The sequence below is a fragment of the Somniosus microcephalus genome, chromosome 2 (assembly GCF_052327205.1).
Source record: "Somniosus microcephalus isolate GS21.2 chromosome 2, FLI_Smic_1.0, whole genome shotgun sequence".
Taxonomy (NCBI): Eukaryota; Metazoa; Chordata; class Chondrichthyes; order Squaliformes; family Somniosidae; genus Somniosus; species Somniosus microcephalus.
In genome coordinates, this window is record NC_140988.1 from 30266282 (window position 1) to 30287730 (window position 21449).

Below are 21449 nucleotides of genomic sequence, written 5' to 3' on the forward strand. Positions count from 1 at the left end.
TACACGGCCACAGGTGCAGGAACCCCGGTTACACGGCCACAGGTGCAGGAACCCCGGTTACATGGCCACAGGTGCAGGAGCCCCGGTTACACGGCCACTGGTCCAGGAACCCCGGTTACACGGCCACTAATATATAGTAAAACTTACCTGAACCTACTCCTGAATTTTGCTGGTTAAGAGAGATTTCCGGATATTTAGGTGCCGGTTAAAAGAGTTTCCTGTAATTAGTAAGCTTGACAGAATACCATTTCTCTTCTGAGCCTGTGCTAAAACTTTTATACCATTTTAATGTGCTCCCCCACTTTAAATTCAAGCTTTCCAACTTGAAACCTTAAATCACTGCATCACACAGGATAACTAGTTAAAAGATTTTTCCCCTCGCTGATCTTTAAACTAGCACCCAATGTACAGTGTTACCCAAATTATTTTTAAAAAGCGTCGGCGGGAAACCTGAGCGGCAGAGCGGGGTATAAAAGTCCCCAGAGACCAGGTAAGGCCTCAGTGCGTCGGCGGGAAACCTGAGCGGCAGAGCGGGGTATAAAAGTCCCCAGAGACCAGGTAAGGCCTCACAGCGTCGGCGGGAATCCTGAGCGGCAGAGCGGGGCTATAAAAGTCCCCAGAGACCAGGTAAGGCCTCACAGCGTCGGTGGGAATCCTGAGCGGCAGAGCGGGGCTATAAAAGTCCCCAGAGACCAGGCAAGGTCTCACAGCGTCAGCGGGAATCCTGAGCAGCAGAGCGGGGTATAAAAGTCCCCAGAGACCCAGGTAGGTTTACCAGTCTCCAGTCTGGAAGGAGAGGTGTAAAAAGTAATCCAAGTGTGACGTCACCAGAAAGCGGGTAAGTGATTGGTTGGTAAGTATTTCTCCCTTTTAAGCTTAAATCTCTTTTTGGTTTATAGTTTCTAAGGTGTGATATTCACCATCTAGAATCGGGGCGGAGGATATTTAAGAATAATAATAAATTTAATTAATTACATAGAATGGGAGATCAGGCGATGTGTTGCTGCTGCAATATGTGGGAGCTGGTGAACACCATTGATGCTCACGGTGATCACATTTGCAGTAAGAGTTGGCTGCTCGAGGAATTCCGGCTCCGTGTTGAAGAGCTGGAGTCCGAGCTTCAAATACTGAGACACATCAGGGAGGGGGAGAGTTACCTGGACTCTGTGTATCACGAGGTAGTCACACCAATTAGATTAATTAATGCAGATGTAGTCCGTGGCCAGGGTCAGGATGGTGTGACTAGAAGTGAGGCAGGTACGGGGATCCAGGAGGTAGTGTTGGAGGAGCCGCAGCCCTTGCACTTGTCCAACAGGTTCGAGGCTCTTACTCCCTGTGGGGACAGGAGCAGGGACTGCAGGGAGGATGAGCAACCTGGCCACAGCACCGTGGAGCAGGGGGCCATTCAAGTGGGGGGAGTTAAAAGAAATGTTGTAGCGGTAGGGGATAGTATCGTTAGGGGGATAGATAGAGTTCTTTGCAGCCGAGAGAGAGAGTCCCGAAGGCTGTGTTGCCTACCCGGTGCCAGGGTTAAGGACATCTCCTCTGGGCTGGAGAGAAACTTGGAGTGGGAGGGGGAGGATCCAGTTGTCGTGGTCCATGTTGGTACCAACGACATAGATAGGACAAGGAAGGAGGTTCTGCTGAGGAAGTTTGAGCAGCTAGGGGCCAAATTAAAAAGTAGAACCACAAGAGTAATAATCTCTGGATTATTACCTGAGCCACGAGCGAATTTGGCTAGGACAAATAAAATTAGAGAGTTAAATGCGTGGCTCAAAGACTGGTGTGGGAGAAATGGGTTTTGCTTCCTGGGACACTGGCACCAGTACTGGGGCAGGAGGGAGCTGTTCCGTCGGGACGGGTTTCACTTGGCCAGTGCTGGGACTAGAGTCCTGGCGGATCATATAACTAGGGCTGTAGAGAGGGCTTTAAACTAACTAGTGGGGGGGAGGTTCCTAGAGAGCAAATAATAAAAATGACAACAGAGAAGGTCATAGACTTAGGTAGCAGTGGGGAAATTAAAAACCAGAGCATGTCAGGAAGGGGCAGAAGGTATGGAGTAAAAGGTAAAGTAATAAAAAGGGCAAAAGCAGGAACTAAGTGTCACAAAACATCTTTGAAAGTTCTCTATCAGAATGCACGTAGCATTCGTAACAAAATAGACGAGTTAATGGCACAAATAACTACATATGGGTATGATCTTGTGGCCATTACAGAAACATGGCTGCAGGGTGACAATGCCTGGGAATTAAACATACCAGGTTATTTAACGATCAGGAAGGACAGGCAGGAAGGAAGGGGAGGTGGGGTGGCTATGTTAATAAAGGAAGGAATCACTGTAATACAGAGAAATGATATTGGGTCAAAAGATCTGGATAATGAAACAGTTTGGGTGGAGGTAAGGAATAATAAGGGGAAAAAAACACGAGTGGGCGTAGTCCATAGGCCTCCAAACAGTGGCAACTCTGTTGGACGGAGTATCAATCAGGAAATAGTTGAGGCTTGTAATAAGGGAACATCTATAATTATGGGGGATTTTAACTATCATATTAATTGGACAAATCAAATTGGGCAGGGCTGCCTTGAGGATGAGTTCATTGAGTGTATTAGGGATGGGTTTCTTGAGCAGTATGTAACTGAACCGACCAGGGGGCAAGCAACCTTAGATCTGGTCCTGTGTAACAAGACGGGATTAATTAAAAATGTCCTAGTAAAGGATCCCCTTGGAATGAGTGACCATAACATGGTTGAATTCCATATTCAATTAGAGGGTGAGAAGGTTGGATCTCAAACAAGCGTGCTAAGCTTGAATAAAGGAGACTATGAAGGTATGAGAGCGGAATTGAGTAGAGTGGATTGGGAAAGTAGATTAAAGGGTAAGACGATACATGATCAGTGGTGTACATTTAAGGAGTTATTTTACAACTTCCAAAAAATATATATCCCACTGAGAAGAAAAGGGTGTAAAAGAAAAGACAGCCATCCGTGGCTAAGTAAAGAAATTAAGGATAGTATTCGACTAAAAACAAGGGCATATAAGGTAGCCAAATCTAGTGGGAGGATAGAGGATTGGGAAAACTTTAAAAGACAGCAAAAAATAACAAAAAGATTGATTAAGAAAGGGAAGATAGATTATGAAAGTAAATTAGCAAAAAATATAAAAACAGATAGTAAGAGTTTTTATAGTTATATAAAAAGAAAAAGGGTGGCTAAAGTAAATGTTGGTCCCTTAGAGGATGAGACCGGGAAATTAATGGCTTGGAAGCTAAGCAGAGCCAGGCCTGGTTAGTACCTGGAGGGGTGACCATCAGGGAAGACCAGGTGCAGAAGGTCACAGAAGGAGCCCCGAGGAGGGGCGGTTGGTGAGAAGGTCACGGAAGGAGCCCCGGGAGGGGCGGCTGGTGAGCAGGCCCGGGCGTTGGGCTGAAGATTGTCGGACAAGAGGAATGGTGGAAATGGAATGGCGGCGCGCACAGACGCAGCGGCTTTGCTTCTCCCAGGACGGTGCTATTTACGTTTAATGTTAATGTTATTTGGACTCATGGGAGCTTGCAAGATCACATTTCGTTGTTCATGTACTTGTGCATTGTACAATGACAATAAAGTTGAATTATTATTATGGAGATGGCAAAAACACTGAATGAATATTTTACATCAGTCTTTACAGTAGAAGACACTAAGAATATCCCAACACTGGACAAACAGGGGGCTAAAGGGGGGGAGGAGCTAAACACGATCAAAATCACTAGGGAAGTGGTACTCGGTAAAATAATGGGACTCAAGGCGGATAAATCACCTGGACCTGATGGCTTACATCCTAGGGTCTTGAGGGAAGTGGCGGTAGGGATTGTGGATGCATTGGTAATAATTTTCCAAAACTCCCTGGACTCAGCAAAGGTCCCAGCAGACTGGAAAACTGCAAATGTAACACCCTTATTTAAAAAGGGCAGTAGACAGAAGGCTGGAAACTATAGATCGGTTAGCCTAACATCTGTGGTAGGTAAAATTTTGGAGTCCATTATTAAGGAGACAGTAACAGGACATTTGGATAATCATAATTTAATAGGACAAAGTCAGCATGGTTTTATGAAGGGGAAGTCATGTTTGACAAATTTGCTGGAGTTCTTTGAGGAAGTAACATATAGGGTGGATAAAGGGGAACCAGTGGACGTAGTGTATTTAGACTTCCAAAAGGCATTTGACAAGGTGCCACACAAAAGATTATTGATTAAGATAAAAAATCACGGGATTGGGGGTAATATTCTGGCATGGATAGAGGATTGGCTATCTAACAGAAGGCAGAGAGTTGGGATAAATGGTTCATTCTCAGACTGGCAATCAGTAACTAGTGGTGTTCCGCAGGGGTCAGTGCTGGGTCCCCAACTCTTTACAATCTATATTAACGATTTGGAGGAGGGGACCGAGTGTAACATATCAAAGTTTGCAGATGATACTAAGATGGGAGGGAAAGTAGTGAGTGAGGAGGACATAAAAAACCTGCAAGGGGACATAGACAGGCTAAGTAAGTGGGCAGAGATTTGGCAGATGGAATACAATACTGGAAAGTGTGAGGTTATGCACTTTGGCAGGAAAAATCGTAGAGCAAGTTATTATCTTAATGGCAAGAAACTGGAAAGTACTGAAGTACAAAGGGATCTGGGGATCCTGGTGCACGAAACTCAAAAGGTTAGTATGCAGGTGCAGCAAGTGATTAAGAAGGCCAATGGAATGTTGGCTTTCATTGCTAGGGGGATAGAATATAAAAATAGGGAGGTATTGCTTCAGTTGTACAAGGTATTGGTGAGGCCGCACCTGGAATACTGCGTACAGTTTTGGTGTCCATACTTAAGAAAGGACATACTTGCTCTCGAGTCAGTACAAAGAAGGTTCACTCGGTTAATCCCGGGGGATGAGGGGATGGACATATGAGGAGAGGTTGAGTAGATTGGGACTCTACTCATTGGAGTTCAGAAGAATGAGAGGTGATCTTATTGAAACATATAAGATTGTGAAGGGGTTGGATCGGGTGGAAGCGGGGAAGATGTTCCCGATGATGGGTGAAACTAGAACTAGGGGGCATAGTCTTAGAATAAGGGGCTGCTCTTTCAAAACTGAGATGAGGAGGAACTACTTCACTCAGAGGGTGGTAGGTCCATGGAATATGCTGCCCCAAAAAGCTGTAGAAGCTACATCATTACATAAATTTAAAACAGAAATAGACAGTTTCCTAGAAGTAAAGGGAATTAAGGGTTACAGGGAGCGGGCAGGAATTTGGACATGAGTCTAGGTTCGGATCGGTCATGGCCCTGTGGGTAGCGGAGCGGGCCCAGGGGCCGTGTAGCCTGATCCTGCTCCTATTTCGTGTGTCTAATTCTGTTAGATTCAGGAGATGGTTCTGTGATAGTGGATTGGCGGTTAGGATCAGATCAGCCATGATCTTATTGAATGGCGGAGCAGGCTCGAGGGGCCGATTGGCCTACTCCTGCTCCTATTTCTTATGTTCTTATGTTCTTATGTAAAACACTCCATTAACAGAGATCAGTTTCACAAATAAAACACATTTAGTGTATAGAACACAGCAAGCCTGAAATCTTTGTAAAGCAACTTAATTCCTCATACATGATATTCCATCTTCAAATAATAATGTTACTATGAACTGTAATCTTCTGCACTGTGCACATGCTTGGGAGTATGGAGCCATGCAAAATAAGAACTGTTCATTCAAATCATATTTGGCTTTCTATTTTTGTGACTTGTGACAATAACACAGTTGTACTGTAAATCAGATAGATTTCTAATCAAGCACATTTTCAGCTTAGCAATTCCAGAAAAAAGACACTAAGGGACATGGCAGTCTTTTCCAAATGAGAAAACACTCAGAGCTTTCATTTACATCAATAAATTAATGATTTATGGTCCTCCAACTGGTTGAGTGTGCAATCATGAATTCACTACAGTAGCCTAGTTGCTATGGTACTGGACTAGTAACCCAGAGCTTGAGAGTTCAAATCCCACAATGGCAAGTTGTGAAATTGAATTCAATAATTCCGGTAAATTGTGGGATAGCACGAGAAAAATAACCATGAAAGCTGCCAGATTGTCGTAAAAACCCAATTGGTTCATTAATGTTCAGCTTAGCACTTTCAAACTAATGGAACCTGTCACCCTTACCCGGTCTGGCCTACATGTGACTCCAGTCCCACACTATGGTATATTCCAGCTTCTAGATGACTAAATTTTGAGGCTATACTTTGTGCTTCAGTCAAACCCCTTATTGTTATGACTAAAGCAGTTCTGTCCTGAAGGTTATAAAAAAAAATTTTGAATGTTAAAATACTGTTCTAAACATTATTGAAGGTTGAGAAGTGTGTCACTTTGTTCCTCATCACCTACCCTATTGGCTAGGTGTAACTGTTCCTTTAGGTTTCTCACCACCACTTCTTCTGTAAAGTCAACATCAACAATACCTGCACCAGCGGGTAGGGACTCCAACTGTTTTTCAATGGTCTCCTGTAACTCTGCATGCAACCTGTAGCACAGCCAATTATAAAAGTGGACCAGTTAGAAAATAGTGTAATACCTAATTTTTGGTATGAGGCATAGCCAACTAATTTCATAATAACTTGCATAAATTGTCTCGGTTATGCACAGTGAATTTATCAGAAAGGTTAAATTTGGTCCAGAAAACCCCAGGTCCAAGTCCAGAACCTCTCACTGCATTAATGCACTCAATGACTTAGTAGGTAAAAGCACTACCACCTACTAAATATGTGTAGTAAGCAGGTGTACCAATCAAAAGGCCCTGGGTTCAGTCTCCAGTTTACATCGATGTCAGCCAGAACACCAAATGGACAATTGGCCCAGTACCTCTGGGTTAGGGAAGGAGAAAATGAACTTGGGTTCCTGGCCCCTGATTATGTGGTGAACAATGCTAGAAAATGCACTTGCGAATACCAGGTGAGGCCAGGATTGGCTTTGACTGTGATGCCCTCCACTGTGTATTGGCCTGCTGACACTCGATGGCAAAGCTTACACGCGACGAATGGCTACTTGGCCGAGTTATTGGATGGCTACCAGCATCTCCACAGAACCCTACTGTGGACAAAGTCAGCACTTTCAGGGCTGGTGGGTGGCAAAGGAAAAAATGGAAACTTTTATCCCATATGTCTGCGTTTGTTTAAACCTAGGTCTCGGGAGGTGAAAGTATAGCACTTGAGCCCACCACACCACTCAGTCCCTTGGAAAAAATTCCATCGGAATTGCTAAAGTGATTTTACATGCACGATTCACATTTTATATTTTAATCTGCATCAATTCAAAGACACACCTTACTGAAGCAAGCAACCAGCACCTGCCTACAGTTTATAATAATTATAACCTTAAAAGTAGGATAATCTCACCTTTCATTTTCTCTTACAACATCTTCAAGCTTTAACTTCATCTCATTCATATGAATCTATTGTTAAATTTAAAAAATAGGCATTGCTAGAAAACAGATCTGTAAACTTTTCAAGGAAATCACCAACTTTTAAAACAAAGCAAGGCTCAGGTGTTCTTACCTGGTGACAATGCAACTGTTCACTCATTTTTTGCATCTGCTTGTCATATTCGGTTATAAGAGGTGCCATAAGGCTGCCAGAGAAAAGGTGAGAAGGTACAAACATAAAACATGAGTAAATTAAACACTGTTAAACTTTCTTCGAAAATCATCAATTACTAATGAAACCTATCTTGAGGCTTTAACAACAGACTGGTTACTAATTATAGATTTAGAGAAAAGAGCTGAATCGTCAGCAGGTATCAAGGCTTTAACATAATTTTCCTCCTTCATTTGAAAGTCCTGTCCTCCTTCTCCGTAGGTTTCCTTTGCATCACACAGCATTCTTTAGCTGGTTTCGACAGTATGGTTTTAGGGATAATCACATTTTTCACTTGATTTCAGAGAATAGAAAACTTATGAAAGAAACACAGTCTTAGCGATTTTCTCTGGCTGGATGATGGAGCAAGTTGAAAAAACAGAATACTGGGACACTCGCAGTTTAGCAAGTTTAAATAGTATGTGGTATGATGATCAAATATAAAAATCTAATGGGCCGGATATTCCGATCCCTACGGGTGGGTATGCGCTGTGTAGGGACATCGGAAATGCCAGTTTCAGGCATGCACTGCGCATGCGCTGAAAACCGGCATTTCCGATCCGTCAAGAATCCTCTTGACAGATCCTCCGGCTGCCCTGGAGAAGGGCCTCTGCGGGCAGATAGTTCTGCTTTTTGGAGACCCTCCGTCCACAGAAAACCCTTACAATTCTTATGCCTGGTAAAAGCAGGCGTAAGGCCTGTTTTTACCAGGATAAGAGTAAAAAAAGCTTTTTAAAAAATTTCACTTTAAAAAAAGGTACAGGAAACTCTTTTTTATCCGGCACCGACGGGACCGGCGTGGTGCCGGTTTATCAAAAAGTCCGGATTACAGAGAGGTATAGTTAAAAGGTCCGAGAGCTCCGTACACAGCAACAAATCCAGGCTTCCCTGTTGCTTAGCAACAAGTGCAGGAACCCCAGCCACAGACCAATCGTCCCTGTTGCTTAGCAACAAGTGCAGGAACCCCATTACACAGATCCAGGAACGGCCACTAATATGAAGTAAAACTTACCTGAACCTACTCTTGAATCTTGCCGGTTAACAGAGATTTCCGGTTATTTAGGTGCCGGTAAATCGAGAGTTTCATGTAAGTTTATTTTTAGCCCTGTAAAATACTTTATTTTTTTCAAAACTAAAATTTTTGTTTAAAATACTTAATTTATTGTAATTTCAAGTCATTTTAAAAATGTGATTTAAAAAAAATGTATTTAAAGTTTTACTATGTTTTTTCATTGATCTTCCTATCAAATGTATGAAGGGAGATTCCCTTCTGTGATTGGCTCCCCATGGCCCACGTGATCCCAGGGACGCTGCGAACTACCTGCGCCTCTGGAATACGTGGGCCCTGCGCACTTGGAGTTTGGTGAGACCCAGCATCGGAACTGTGCGTGTCCCGGGAGCCCTCAGGTAAGGGCGGGAGGCCTGCAATCAGAAAATATGGGCCAATATTTTACTAGAAATCAAGTATAAAATTTGAAGACTTATTCATGAACACAACTATGTTCCTAAATACTTGATAGCATCAAAATTTTCATAATTTGAATAACAAATTGCAAGAACAAGATCTAAGGACCACCAACATAATACACCAAGATGATCCTTACCACTTGTCTATGAGCCAGGGTGCTGGAGAATCATGTTCACTTAACTGCCCAACCTAGTTCAACAGAAAATACAAATATGGAATTGATGTGTCAAAGTATTTTTCCCTTCACACAATGAGCCTTCCCCAGTAGGACTGTACAACTCCCAGCCATGATTTTCAAATACGATGATCGGAATTTTCTCAAGGGAGGCGGGTTCGGGCGGGGGGCCTCCGAGGCTGGTGGGAAACCTGGGAGGCCGGGTTTCCCGCAGGCCCTACCAACTTTAACAGCAGAGCCTGAGTGAATGTGAGGCCTCGGATTCCTGCCCGCAGCCAGCAGATTGAGAAGCTGGCTGGCTGCGGGCAGGTAGGCCTCAGAAGTGAGGGGCTGGTCCAAGGAGGGATCGCGGGACGGGGGTCAGCAATCGGCCGGGGTTAGGGATCGGGGGCAGGGGGATGGGTGGGTGAGTGAGAGGATCAGCAGGGGTCAGGGGGAGGGTGAAAAAAGAGATGATCGGGGCCCTGCCACCGGAGGATCGTGTTCGTTGGCGGGGGGGGGGGGGGGGGGGGGGGGGGAAATCGGAGGCCTCGTGTGGGGGGGGTTCTCCAATCGTGGGTATGGTCGGGACCCTGAATCCAGGAGGTAGGTATAAAACCACTTGACATGAATCAGTCATTCATGAAAAGAAAGACTTATGAAATAATACTGAGCGGCCTACAGGTGGTGCTGTCCAGGGAGAGTATAAATACCCTGGCACGGGCCCAGCTTGCGCAGGACATTAACAGGAACTAGTGAAGGGGACAACTAGACCTCCATGTTGTAGAACAGTTGATTAAAGCTTTGTTTAACGCTTAGACCAAGTGCCTAGTAGTTTTCTTACGTCACCACTTACCTCCTGGATGCAGCAATCCCCGCCTCTGTTTAACTGCCGGTTTTCACGAAGTGTGAAAACCATCCACAGGCAGTTAAACACAAAATGTACGCGGAAAAAGAGGCTTCCAGCCTCATTACAATATTTAAAGTGAGGTAACGTCCCCTGGGAGCGGGTTGGTCGCCCGTCCCGCCTCTGGCAAAACCAGAAGTGGGCGGGATCAGGACGGGAATCCCATTTTTAACTCTTTAACTGCCCCCACACTCCAAACCCACCTTTTTTTTTTTTTTTTTCGGAGAAAATTCCGGCCGATATGTTTACTATTCAAAAGAATGCCAGATTTGCATTATAATTTGACCCTAACTCAGCCAGTGTAACCTGATTTTTGAGTTGCTCATTTAAATTGCTGGTTTCACTCCCAAAGAAATCTGGATTTCTGGAGGTTGAACAGAACACTCTTGTTACTATAATTTGGAAGCTGGAAATGACATGAGCTCTCCTGTATCCCCTAGTCTTCAGATAACGGAGGAATAAACAGTCTGTCAGACTGAGATTTGAACTATAACCTACGAATGAATACGCAGGAGGGGGGAGGAATGCACATGCTCTTTATTGGAAAGTAAATACTCCAAAAAAAAGTTTTTATATTGTTTTGCTCATTTGTCCACTACTTACAGCAGTCTTTTACAAAAAAGGCAAAATATTCATACCATAATTATTCCATATTGAACATACACTTTTGCCTCTTTGTAAAAAATTTTGCACTTAACATGTACTTGAATTTCAGTACCATTTTTCAATAGCAAATTGTGCGTTATCTGCAAAACAGATATAATTATACTTGCTCCAGCATCAATAAAAATCAGGTCGTCAACATTTTGCCAGTTTCTGACATAAAACATTTTCTTCATTTAAAGAGTTATCCGAAGTTCAAGCAGCCACAGTGACTTTGTACAAAACCAGTTGACGATATTTCCCAGTGAGAAGATAATGTACAAGCATTCAACTTTCTGATATTTCATCGTGAGAAGTTCTGTAGTTAACCGGTTGAATAACTGGTGTCTCACTCTCTTTAGGGTGGGTGGAAGTGGGGATGGGGGGGGGGGGGGGAAGCTGGTGACAATAACCCCCTAAAGAGTTAACAGTATGCCATACATAGGGAAGAAAAGAACTGAGATCTGCCATCAAATATTTGAAGTTTTGCCAATTACATGGCACAATAAAAACTGAAACAATACAGAACTTGTGTGGTAGCTAGATAAAGAGTGCAATTCCAACCCGGTTACAGAAATCTTTCAGTAGCATTTAAAAATATATATAAAAATCCTAACAGGTGAACATAGCAAAACATTTGGAAAATATAATTTTGGAAATGACTGTACCTGACCAACAGCAGATCTGGGCAGCTGTGCTGCTTGATACTGGCTGAGCACAGCATTTAACCGATGAACTATAGGAAACAAAATGGAAGTCAACATTTCATATCATCTTCAAACTTTCTTATTCTTACGGTATCCTATGTAGAACATCTTCCCATTAGAACCTACCCAAGGACAAATACTGCTTCTCTTAACTTAGAAGGTACTGAACTCCTATGCGGAGAACACTGATCACTTATTCAGGTTACCTAGTTTTCCAAGATATCTTTACCTTTTAAAACTTATGGTTAAACAACGTGATTCAAAATTCGCACCTTCTACAAAGCCTGTGTACATAAAAAATAAAAGTAAATTAAATAGTAAAAAAAAAGTCAAGGTAACAAAAGGAATTACTTCACTTTCTTAAGTTTTTAAAATTGGTTATAAGGGAAACTAAACTAGAGGATAGGACAAAAGTACACTGTAAATATATATTTATACTTGAGACCCTGTTTTTGCTATTAACTAGTTTGGTTTCCTTTTTTAAATTTGCTTTACGTAAAAGAAATACTATGGCCCAGATTTTGCAGTCAGCGGCGAACGAATGGCGCTCGCTGTTCATTACACTTACACTTGTCCACAGACTTTCTATGGGGTTTTGCACTGGAACTTGCGGGAACATTTTGGCGCAATGCCCTCTACAGAGCATCTGGGACCTGTGTGAACAGGGCAAGCAACTGTATCTCCTTAAGCAAACAGATTGAAGAATTATTAATGAGGCGTGCAGAGTCTGAACCAGGAAGTGTTTATTTAATTCAATGGCAAATCATGTACAGAAAGCAAAATGGAGAGGGAAAGCAAGATTGATTGAGAGAGGAGAGACAAAGAAAAAGTTGAAAAAAATTTTAATTAAAAAAAATCTCCAACTGTAGGAATCAACGGATTCCTATCTAAATCACTGAGGTCGAGTCAGTTCAGTAAATTAACCGAATTTAATTAAACTGGTGAACAAAACAAAAACATGCAGGAGCAACAGCAAACAGGTCTATACAGTAGCTTGTTCCACGAGGTCTGAACTCAGAACCTCCCACCTCTGACGTCATGACGTTTCCCGCCACTCGGGGCACCACGTGACCAACGTGATGACATCATCGCGTTGTTTCAGGGTTTTTACAGAAAGCTTGTTTACACTCAGCAAACGGACATAGGTGCTGTAACATTGCTTTAAAGACAGTTATTCATTTGTACAGGAGTTCATTGGTGGTTTTACCTCATGCACCCTCCCAGAAGTGTCTTTAATCATCAAAGTCAATCGCAGAGGAGGTCGGACAATCCTGTCGGAGCGACTCCGATATTCCCGGAGAGGAATGGATGGTGCAGTAAAGGAGCTGGGCCGCGGGGCCGATGGGCCAGGCATAGCGGCCGCGGGCAGTCGCCCACGACGCGGTGGCTGCGCTGTTTCGACTGGCTGGCCGAGGTCCAGGTGTGCAGCCTTGAGGCGGACCACGGAAATGTAGTCGGGCGTCCCGCCGACGTTTACCAGAAAACTCTTGGCGCCCGCCTTCAGTACCCGGAAGGGGCCCGTGTATGGAGGCATGAGGGGACTATGATGGGCATCGTGCCGTACAAAAACGAATTTAGCCCTCATGAGCGTTGGCGGAACATGTGACGCAGGCAGTCCATGCTGTGAAGTCGGAATGGGCCGGAAAGCGTGCGCCGCGGCTCGGTGAGCCTCCAGTTGTTCACTGGCGGACCACGGACGCGCCGGCGACGGGAGAAACTCGCCGGGGACCTTGAGCGGCTGGCCGTAGCCCAGTTCGGCGACCGACGCCTGCAGGTCGTCTTTAGGCGCTGTGCGCAACCCGAGCATCATCCATGGCAACTTATCCATCCACGCAGTCCCTTGGAGGGTGGCCCGCATCGATGCCTTCAGAGAACGATGGAAGCGTTTGCATAACCCATTGGCCTGCGGGTGGTAAGCCGTGGTGCGATGGAGCTTGGCGCCCAATTCTGAAGCCACGGTGTTCCACAAAGCAGAGGAGAACTGCAGCCCGCGGTCCGATGAAATGTCAGACGGCACGCCGAAACGGGAAACCCAGGACGAAAGAAAAGCCTGGGCGACGTCCGCGGAGGTGGTGGGCGTCAATGGAATGGCCTCCGGCCAGCTGGTGGTACGGTCGACGATCGTCAGCAGATGCGTGAACCCTTATGACGATGGTAGTGGGCCCACGAGGTCGATATAAACATGATCGAATCGCCACTCCGGTACCTCGAAAACCGCGACAGGAGCTTTAACATGGCGCTGCACCTTCGTTCTCTGGCACACGACACAGGCGTTGGCCCAGTCGCGCACATCTTTTCGCATTCCCCTCCAGACAAACTTGGATGCTAACAACTTCTGTGAAGCCCGCACACCCGGGTGGGCGAGGTTGTGCATGATATCGAAGACTTTCCTGCGCCAGGATGACGGAACGATCGGGCGTGGGTCTCCCAGGGAGACATCGCAGAGTAAGGATGTGCTGTCTGAGTGGAAAAGTACATCCACTGGCCGCAGGCCGGACAAATCGGAACGGAAAGCGCGCATCTCCGGGTCAGCCGCTTGGTCGACCGCCATTAGTGAATAGTCGAGACCCAGTTGGACGGCTGCACGCGAAAGGCAGTCGGCAGCCACGTTGTCCTTGCCGGCCACATGACGGATGTCAGTGGTAAACTCGGAGATGAAAGTGAGTTGCCGTTGCTGTCGGGCCGACCACGGCTCAGTCGTCTTGGCCATGGCAAACGTCAGGGGCTTGTGATCCACGAAAGCGACGAATTGGTGTCCTTCCAATAAAAAACGAAAGTGGCGGATGGCCAGGAACAACGCCAACAGCTCTCGGTCAAGTGTGCTATAGCTACGTTCGTTACTACGTAACTGGCGGCTAAAAAACGCCAGCGGTTGCCATGCCCCGTCGACCCATTGCTCTTGCACGGCGCCAACGGCGTAGTCCGACGCATCTGTCGTGAGCGCGATGGTGGCGCCGGGCAGCGGGTGCGCTAACATCGTCGCATTGGCGAGGGCCTCCTTCATGTCCCCAAATGCGCGGTCCATGACCGACGACCAGATCACCGGTTCTTTCCCCGGTTTCCCTCGGAGTGCCTCGTAGAGCGGCCGCATGAGCTGGGCGGCCCAGGGGACAAAGCGATGGTAAAAGTTTACCATGCCGAGGAATTCTTGGAGCGCCTTGACGGATTGCGGCCGTGGGAACGCCGCGACGGCTGCCACTTTCGCCCCGAGTGGCAGTGCCCCTTCCGCGGTGATCCAGAAAATCGATCTGCCTCAGTCCAAATTGGCACTTGTTTGGGTTAACTATAAGGCCGTGCTCCTGGAGACGACGGAAAAGGACACGCAGGTGTTCCTCCTTTGATGCGCTGGCGACAAGGATGTCATCGAGGTATACGAAAAGGAATTTGAGGTCCCGGAGCACTGAATCCATGGGGCGTTGGAACGCCTGCACCGCATTTTTAAGCCCGAAAGGCATCCGTAAAAATTCAAAGAGGCCAAATGGGGTAATGACCGCCGTTTCCTGGACGTCCTGAGGGTGGACGGGCACCTGGTGGTATCCGCGGACAAGGTCGATCTTGGAGAACCACGACGTGCTGGTCAAATGGGCGGAAAAATCTTGAATATACGGTACCGGTCTGGAGTTGTGACCTCGTTGAGGCGCCGATAATCACCACAGGGCCGCCACCCACCGCCGGGCTTTGGCACGATGTGTAGCGGAGACGACCAGGGACTATCAGATCGGCGAACGCTGCCCAACCGCTCCATAGTGGCGAATTCCGCCTTCGCGGCCTCGAGTTTACTGGCCTCTAATCGCCGAGCTCGGGCGTAAACCGGGTGGCAGTCGTCATTATGTGGTGTTCAACACCGTGTTTGGCGGTCGTCTCAGAGAAAGTGGGTCGAGCGAGCTCCGGAAATTCCTTGAGCAGGCGGGTGAACTCGTCGGGCGGCGACTCGGTGCGGGCAACCGCGTGGGTCGCGCCGGAGCCCCGAAAACAGGGGATGGGGGCTCGTGAGGCGGCATGGATCAGGCGGCGATTACGTACGTCGACCAGTAGGTCATGCATGCAGAAAAAAATCGGCACCGAGGATTGCCAGTGGTATCGTGGCAGTGATAAACTCCCAGTGGAAGAGTTGGCCGCCGAGACACAATCGGATACGCCGCTTCCCGTACGTACGGATGGCGCTGCCATTGGCGGCCTGTAGTGGAGGACCGCGCCGCCCAGATCGGACGTCGAGACCGAAGCGGGGAGGATGCTGCACTGAGCACCCGTGTCGCATAAGAAACGCCGGCCCGAAATGGAGTCGGTGATGTACAACAATTTCCCGGAATCACCAACTGTCATTGTGGAGGCGAAACCGACCTCGGGGCTTCCCTTCCGGTCGCGCAATCGGTGTTGCTGCTTTCTCGGTGCCGGCGGCACGGATTTACACGGGGGTCGGCAGCATCTGGCTTTCTGACCGAAACGGGCGTGGTAGTAGCAAAGGCCGGTCTGTGGAGGTGCTGAGGCGGGGTTCTTGGAGGCGGGGCGCGTCGAGGTGGCACAATACTGTTGCATCACCGCGTAAATGGTGTCGGCTTTGGCCGCGAGCGCCACAGCGTCCGTAGCCGTCGACCTGGCCAGGGCTGCTTGTACCTGCTCAGGGAGCTGGCTCAGGAACAGTTCACGAAATATAAAACACTGCGGCTCAGACCCGAGGAGGGTGAGCATGTGGCTCATCAACTCGGAAGGCTTAGCATCGCCTAAGCCGGGGAGTGCAAGCAAGCATCGTGCGCGCTCCGCCTTTGTGAGACCGAATACTTGCATGAGGTGCGCCTTGAGCGTTTCGTACTTGTTCTCCACGGGCGGGGTCTCCAGCAGGCTGATAATGCGGGAAGCCGTCAAGCTGTCCAGTGCGGAGACCACATACAGGTAACGGGTCTGATCCAGCACTATGTTTCGCAGTTGGAACTGAGCCTCCGCTTGAACGAACCAGGAGGCTGCCTGTTGTTCCCAAAATTGAGGGAGCGTCAAGCTCGCTGCATTTACATCCATCTTGTTCTCGAGCTTGCCTCTGCGAAAATCGTCCGCGAAGCTTCGGGGTCACCAATGTAGGAATCAACCGATTCCTATCTAAATCACTGAGGTCGAGTCAGTTCAGTAAATTAACCGAATTTAATTAAACTGGTGAACAAAACAAAAACATGCAGGAGCAACAGCAAACAGGTCTATACAGTAGCTTGTTCCACAAGGTCTGAACTCAGAACCTCCCATCTCTGACGTCATCACGTTTCCCGCCACTCGGGGCACCACGTGACCAACGTGATGACATCATCGCGTCGTTTCAGGGTTTTTACAGAAAGCTTGTTTACACTCAGCAAACGGACATAGGTGCTGTAACATTGCTTTAAAGACAGTTATTCATTTGTACAGGAGTTCATTGGTGGTTTTACCACACAACAATAATTAAAATCTGAAGGAATGAGGCTGCACACTTGTAAAAGTTAATTTTCAATGCCAGAGAGGTTGTTTGGCAGTAATTAAGACTTATCGTGCTGTTAAAAATTTACTTACACTGGAATGGACAAGCCCCAACTTTTTCTGGCGAGTTTACTGGGTATCTATCACGTAAGTAGGCCATTTATCCCCGCAAGCCTGTTCCACCATTCAATGAGATCATGGCTGATCTGTGACCAAACTCCATATGTTCTGGACTTATGGACCATTTTATATGCAGATAGCACCCTCTGGTGGTGGTTATGTGTTAGCAGTGTTTGTGTGGGAGGAGAGGTCATTTGACCTTTCTTCCTGTGTGAGCCAGGAAGTAGAATCCCAGGAAGTGGAATTCCAGGAAGAACCTGGCTTGAGTAATGGAGAATCCATGAGGGATTCACAATCCAATGTAATCTGATCTTCTATGTTAGGCCAAGCGCAATATCTGTGAGTATCTTTGTTTGTTAGCATAATAGCAACGTTGTCAGAGTAGTATTTTGATAACACTATGGGCTGGATTTTGCTAGGGCCGGGGAGGCAGGATTGGAGGCGTGTGGGGGATAAAAATCGCAAAACTGGCGTGCGGGCCCAAACCCGCCTCCATGCAATTTTCCTAAATTCGTGTCTGCTGGTCCCGACTCCAGGAGGCGGGATAGGCCCTTAAGGCCCTTAACAAACCCTCAATTGGCTCTATAATCCCATTTTCCTAACCACTTGCAAGTTTACTCGTTTTCCCACGTGAAACACGCCTGGTGGGAAACACACATCTGAAACCTGGCGGGAAACACACATCTGAAACCTGGCGGGAGCACAACTGGCTTGCGGAGTAGCAGCTGCAGCTCAACCATTAAATGGCAGATTTGAACAGGCTTTAATTGCAGGTGGCATAACTTTGCTCTCTCAGGTCTGGGGGATCTTTCAGAAGGCATACCCACAGCTCTGGAAGTTTGCAGCCTGACAACCATCTCCAGTGTGACCTCCTGGGAAACCCCTCTCGCCACCTTCACTGAGCGCTTCCTCAACTGAGGCATCTACCAGAAGCATGGGAGCCATTTTTGTCCTGCCCTTCTGGATATTACATGAGGCCGCCCAACAGCAGCAGCAACAACAGTTGCGCCAAGCTGCTGCTGCCCCACCTGAGGATGCACAGGCCAGAAGGGGCCAGCGCATGGAAGGCCGTCGGCGCAGGAGATACCCCCCAAACAGGGTCTACAGACGCAGGGTCAGCTACCTCAACATGTCTGAGCAGCAGTGCCAAAGGCGGCTCCGACTTTCGCGAGAGATAGTGGCTGACATCTGCGTAATGCTGCAGCAAGACCTGGAGCCCAGAGGAGCAACTGGACACCCCTTATCGGTGGCCGTCAAAGTCACCATCGCACTCAACTTTTTTGCCTCAGGCTCATTCCAGGGATCAGTGGCAGACATCAGCGGCATTTCCCAGGCGGCCGCACACACCTGCATCAAGCGGGTAACCGATGCCCTCTTTGCCATCGCGCACAATCACATCCATTTCACCAAGGATCGAGCAAGTGTCATGGCGAGAGCGGTTGGATTTGCTAATCTTGCAGGCTTTCCAAGGGTGCAGGGCATCGTTGATTGCACACGTGGCCCTTAAGGCTCCCCATCGCAATCCTGGTATTTTTGTCAACCGCAAGGGCTTCCACTCCCTCAACGTTCAGCTGGTGTGTGACCACAAGGAGGAAATTTTTCATGTTTGTGCCAAGTACCCTGGCAGTTGCCATGACTCCTTCATACTGCGCCAGTCTACTGTGCCTCCGCTATTCAGTCCGCCACACCAACTTAACGGATGGCTACTTGGAGACAAGGGCTATCCCTTGAGGACGTGGCTATTGACGCCGCTGAGGAGGCCAGCCAACGCAGCGGAGGAGAACTACAACTCCAGCCACCTTTCCACCAGAGCCATGATCGAGCAGACCATTGGTCTGCTGAAGATGCGCTTCAGATGCCTGGATAGATCAAGTGGAGCCCTGCAATACTCAGCAGCCAGGGTCTCCAGAATCGTTGTGGTTTGCTGTGTGCTTCACAACATGGCACAGCGTCGTGGCTTGCAGATGGCCGAGGACCAAGTGGCTCCTGACATATCCTCCTCAGATGAGGAGGAGGAGAGCGAAGACGAACATCTTGCAGAGGCTCATCAACCAGCGGCAGCAGTGCGCGAGAACATTGGTGGCCGGCATGCAAGGAACGCGCTCATATTGGGCAGATTTGCTGAGCCTCGCCCATGAGGGACTATTGCCTCGCATCCTTTTACCTGAGCACTGACAATAGCCAGGAACCAGCTGACTTCCAGCGATGTGACCACCATACTGACCTCAAAGTGAAAGTCCCATTCGCGAAATGACACACGCCACAACTACAGCAGTAGCCAACAGATGATTTATTACCATTATTCTGATGGCTTTCAACCATAACACATTAAATTCCACCCAAGTGACTACCCTTGTGACTATTTGTGCAGTTTCTTTCTCTTACGCGTGCTCCTACGTAGTGGTTCCCCAGTGGCATCAGCAGATGTGGAGGCCCCTTGCTCACTTCCTTGCTGCTCCTGTCTGGACACCTTTGGCGGGCGTCCTCTGGGGTTGCGAGCCTGTAAGGGCTGCGCAACAGTCTGCTGCTCCTGCGGCTGTGCAGGGGTTGAGACGCCGATCTCACTTGGGTGCTGACTCAGGTGGGGCTCTGACCGAGGACTTGTCAGTGGCATGGAAGTTTGAGCGCTTGGAGAGGAGCCCCCACCTCCTTGTTCTCTGCCACCATCATCCCTCTCATGGGTCAGGTCCCCCTCAGCGCTTGCAAGTGGCGAGAGAGCACCTTGCTGCACATCAGGGGAGCCATGGGGACCCGTGTTGGGACTGGCAATCCTTCTCAGAGGGACTGCCATGAAGGTCTGGTTTCTCTGTTCAATAGCTGCCCATCGCTCCTCCAGAGATGTCAGTCTAGTCTGAACACTCACCATGTTTTCAACACTCGCGCGACTTATCTCCTCCATGGCCGTAGCCAGCCTTTCCACGGAGGTTGCCATCCTTTCCGTGGTAATGCGTTGATGCGCCAATGACTCCACAAAGGCTCTGCTCGTGTTAGCGACGGACTCCTCCATTCGCTCCACACTCGCAGCAACCCTGGAGACAAAACCTGCCAGAGACTCCTGCATATTTTCCTGGAGTGCCATCACCGCTGATACTGTGGATGGACCCAGAGGCAGAGGGTCGACATGCAGCTGAGCCGAGCTGGGAGAGTGCTGCGCCCTCCGACTAGGACTCTCCACTGCTGTCCCTGTCTCCACCATCTGCTGAGGCTCACTTGTGAGCTGTGATACACCAGGTGACAACACTACTCTATGTCCCGAAGGTCCCACCGAGGTGTGAGTGTCTGCGCTGGTGCTGGGTGCGTTGCCTTCTGCTGACGCTGCGCCCTGAGGTTGCAGCTTCCTCTGAGGAGTCTGGATGCTGAGGCTGAACCTCCTCCTGCGTCCTGGAGACGGGAGCTTGCGATGGTCCTGTGGGGGAGTAAAGGAAAGTGTCAGAGATGAGAGGCCAGGGTTACCTGCACAGTGCTTATTGCAGATGATCAGAGGTCCATCTGCTAGAGCTTCCAAGTCATTATCAGCGAGTCATGCAATGCAATTGAGAGAGTTGGAAAACTCTTCTGTCACCAGCTTGCTCTGCTGCACCGGTCTCTCCGTCCCCCACTTGTGTGTCGTCCTGGATGCCGACGATCTCCAGGATCGCCTCCTCCCATGGGGTCAGCTGGGCTAAGGAGGCTGCCCCTCCCCCTGTCCTGGCTCGCTCTATTCGGTTGTGAGCTCTCTTTTCCTGCAATGGGGGAGACAAGTGGAGTTTGAGCGAGAATGAAGGAGTGAGTGTAGAGAATCGATGGCATAGATGCTTAGAAGGAAAGATGGAGTGAGATGGCAAGACCAAGAGCCCTCCCTATGTGATGTAAGTTGTTTTCATAGCATGACAGTGATAGGGAGTGTGAGGGCTGCATAGTCCATTAGTTAGGTGAATGTGACCATAGAGAGAGAGGGAGTGGGAAAGGGTGCATGGATGTCAGTGTCAAGTGGGATGTGGAGGAAGAGATTGGTAAAGCTGAGAGCTGGTGAGGAAAGGCAATGGGGATCAGATTAAGAGTGATGGGAACATCATACTCACTTTTCCAGTGCGCAGAAGGTCATGGAAGCGTTTCCGACACTGGATCCATGTTCTGCTGGTATTCGAGCTGGCGTTCACCTGCTCTGCCACCCTCAGCCACACAGCCTTGGTTTGCTGGGGTGGCTTCTTCCTCCCCGAGGAGGGGAAGAGCACCTCCCTGCTCTCTGTCGCTCCCTCCACCAATGCCTGGAGGGCTGCCTCGTCAAATCTGGGGGATGCCTTACTCCGATGTGTCGCCATGATTGATGATGGTAGCAGCAGCTGCCAGGGCCAGAAGCTTGGCAGTCTGCTGAAGTGAGCAAGGCTTGTGGAAG

The 21449-nt window shown here is 48.2% G+C and overlaps 1 protein-coding gene across 9 annotated transcripts in view; it reads right to left on the reverse strand.

Moving 5' to 3' along the window:
• The window catches only part of sclt1 (sodium channel and clathrin linker 1), a 126636-nt gene that overhangs the window by 84445 nt on the left and 20742 nt on the right, over positions 1 to 21449 (reverse strand). For 8 of the 9 annotated variants that reach the window (XM_086008448.1, XM_086008431.1, XM_086008383.1 and 5 more), the window contains exons 3-7: positions 11477 to 11544; positions 9242 to 9294; positions 7560 to 7632; positions 7401 to 7456; positions 6394 to 6529 (exon numbers count right to left, since the gene is read on the reverse strand). In XM_086008448.1, the coding sequence (XP_085864574.1) occupies positions 6394 to 6529; positions 7401 to 7456; positions 7560 to 7632; positions 9242 to 9294; positions 11477 to 11544 (386 nt within the window). The remainder of the gene's footprint in view (positions 1 to 6393; positions 6530 to 7400; positions 7457 to 7559; positions 7633 to 9241; positions 9295 to 11476; positions 11545 to 21449) is intronic. The other variant, XM_086008441.1, reaches the window with a different exon arrangement.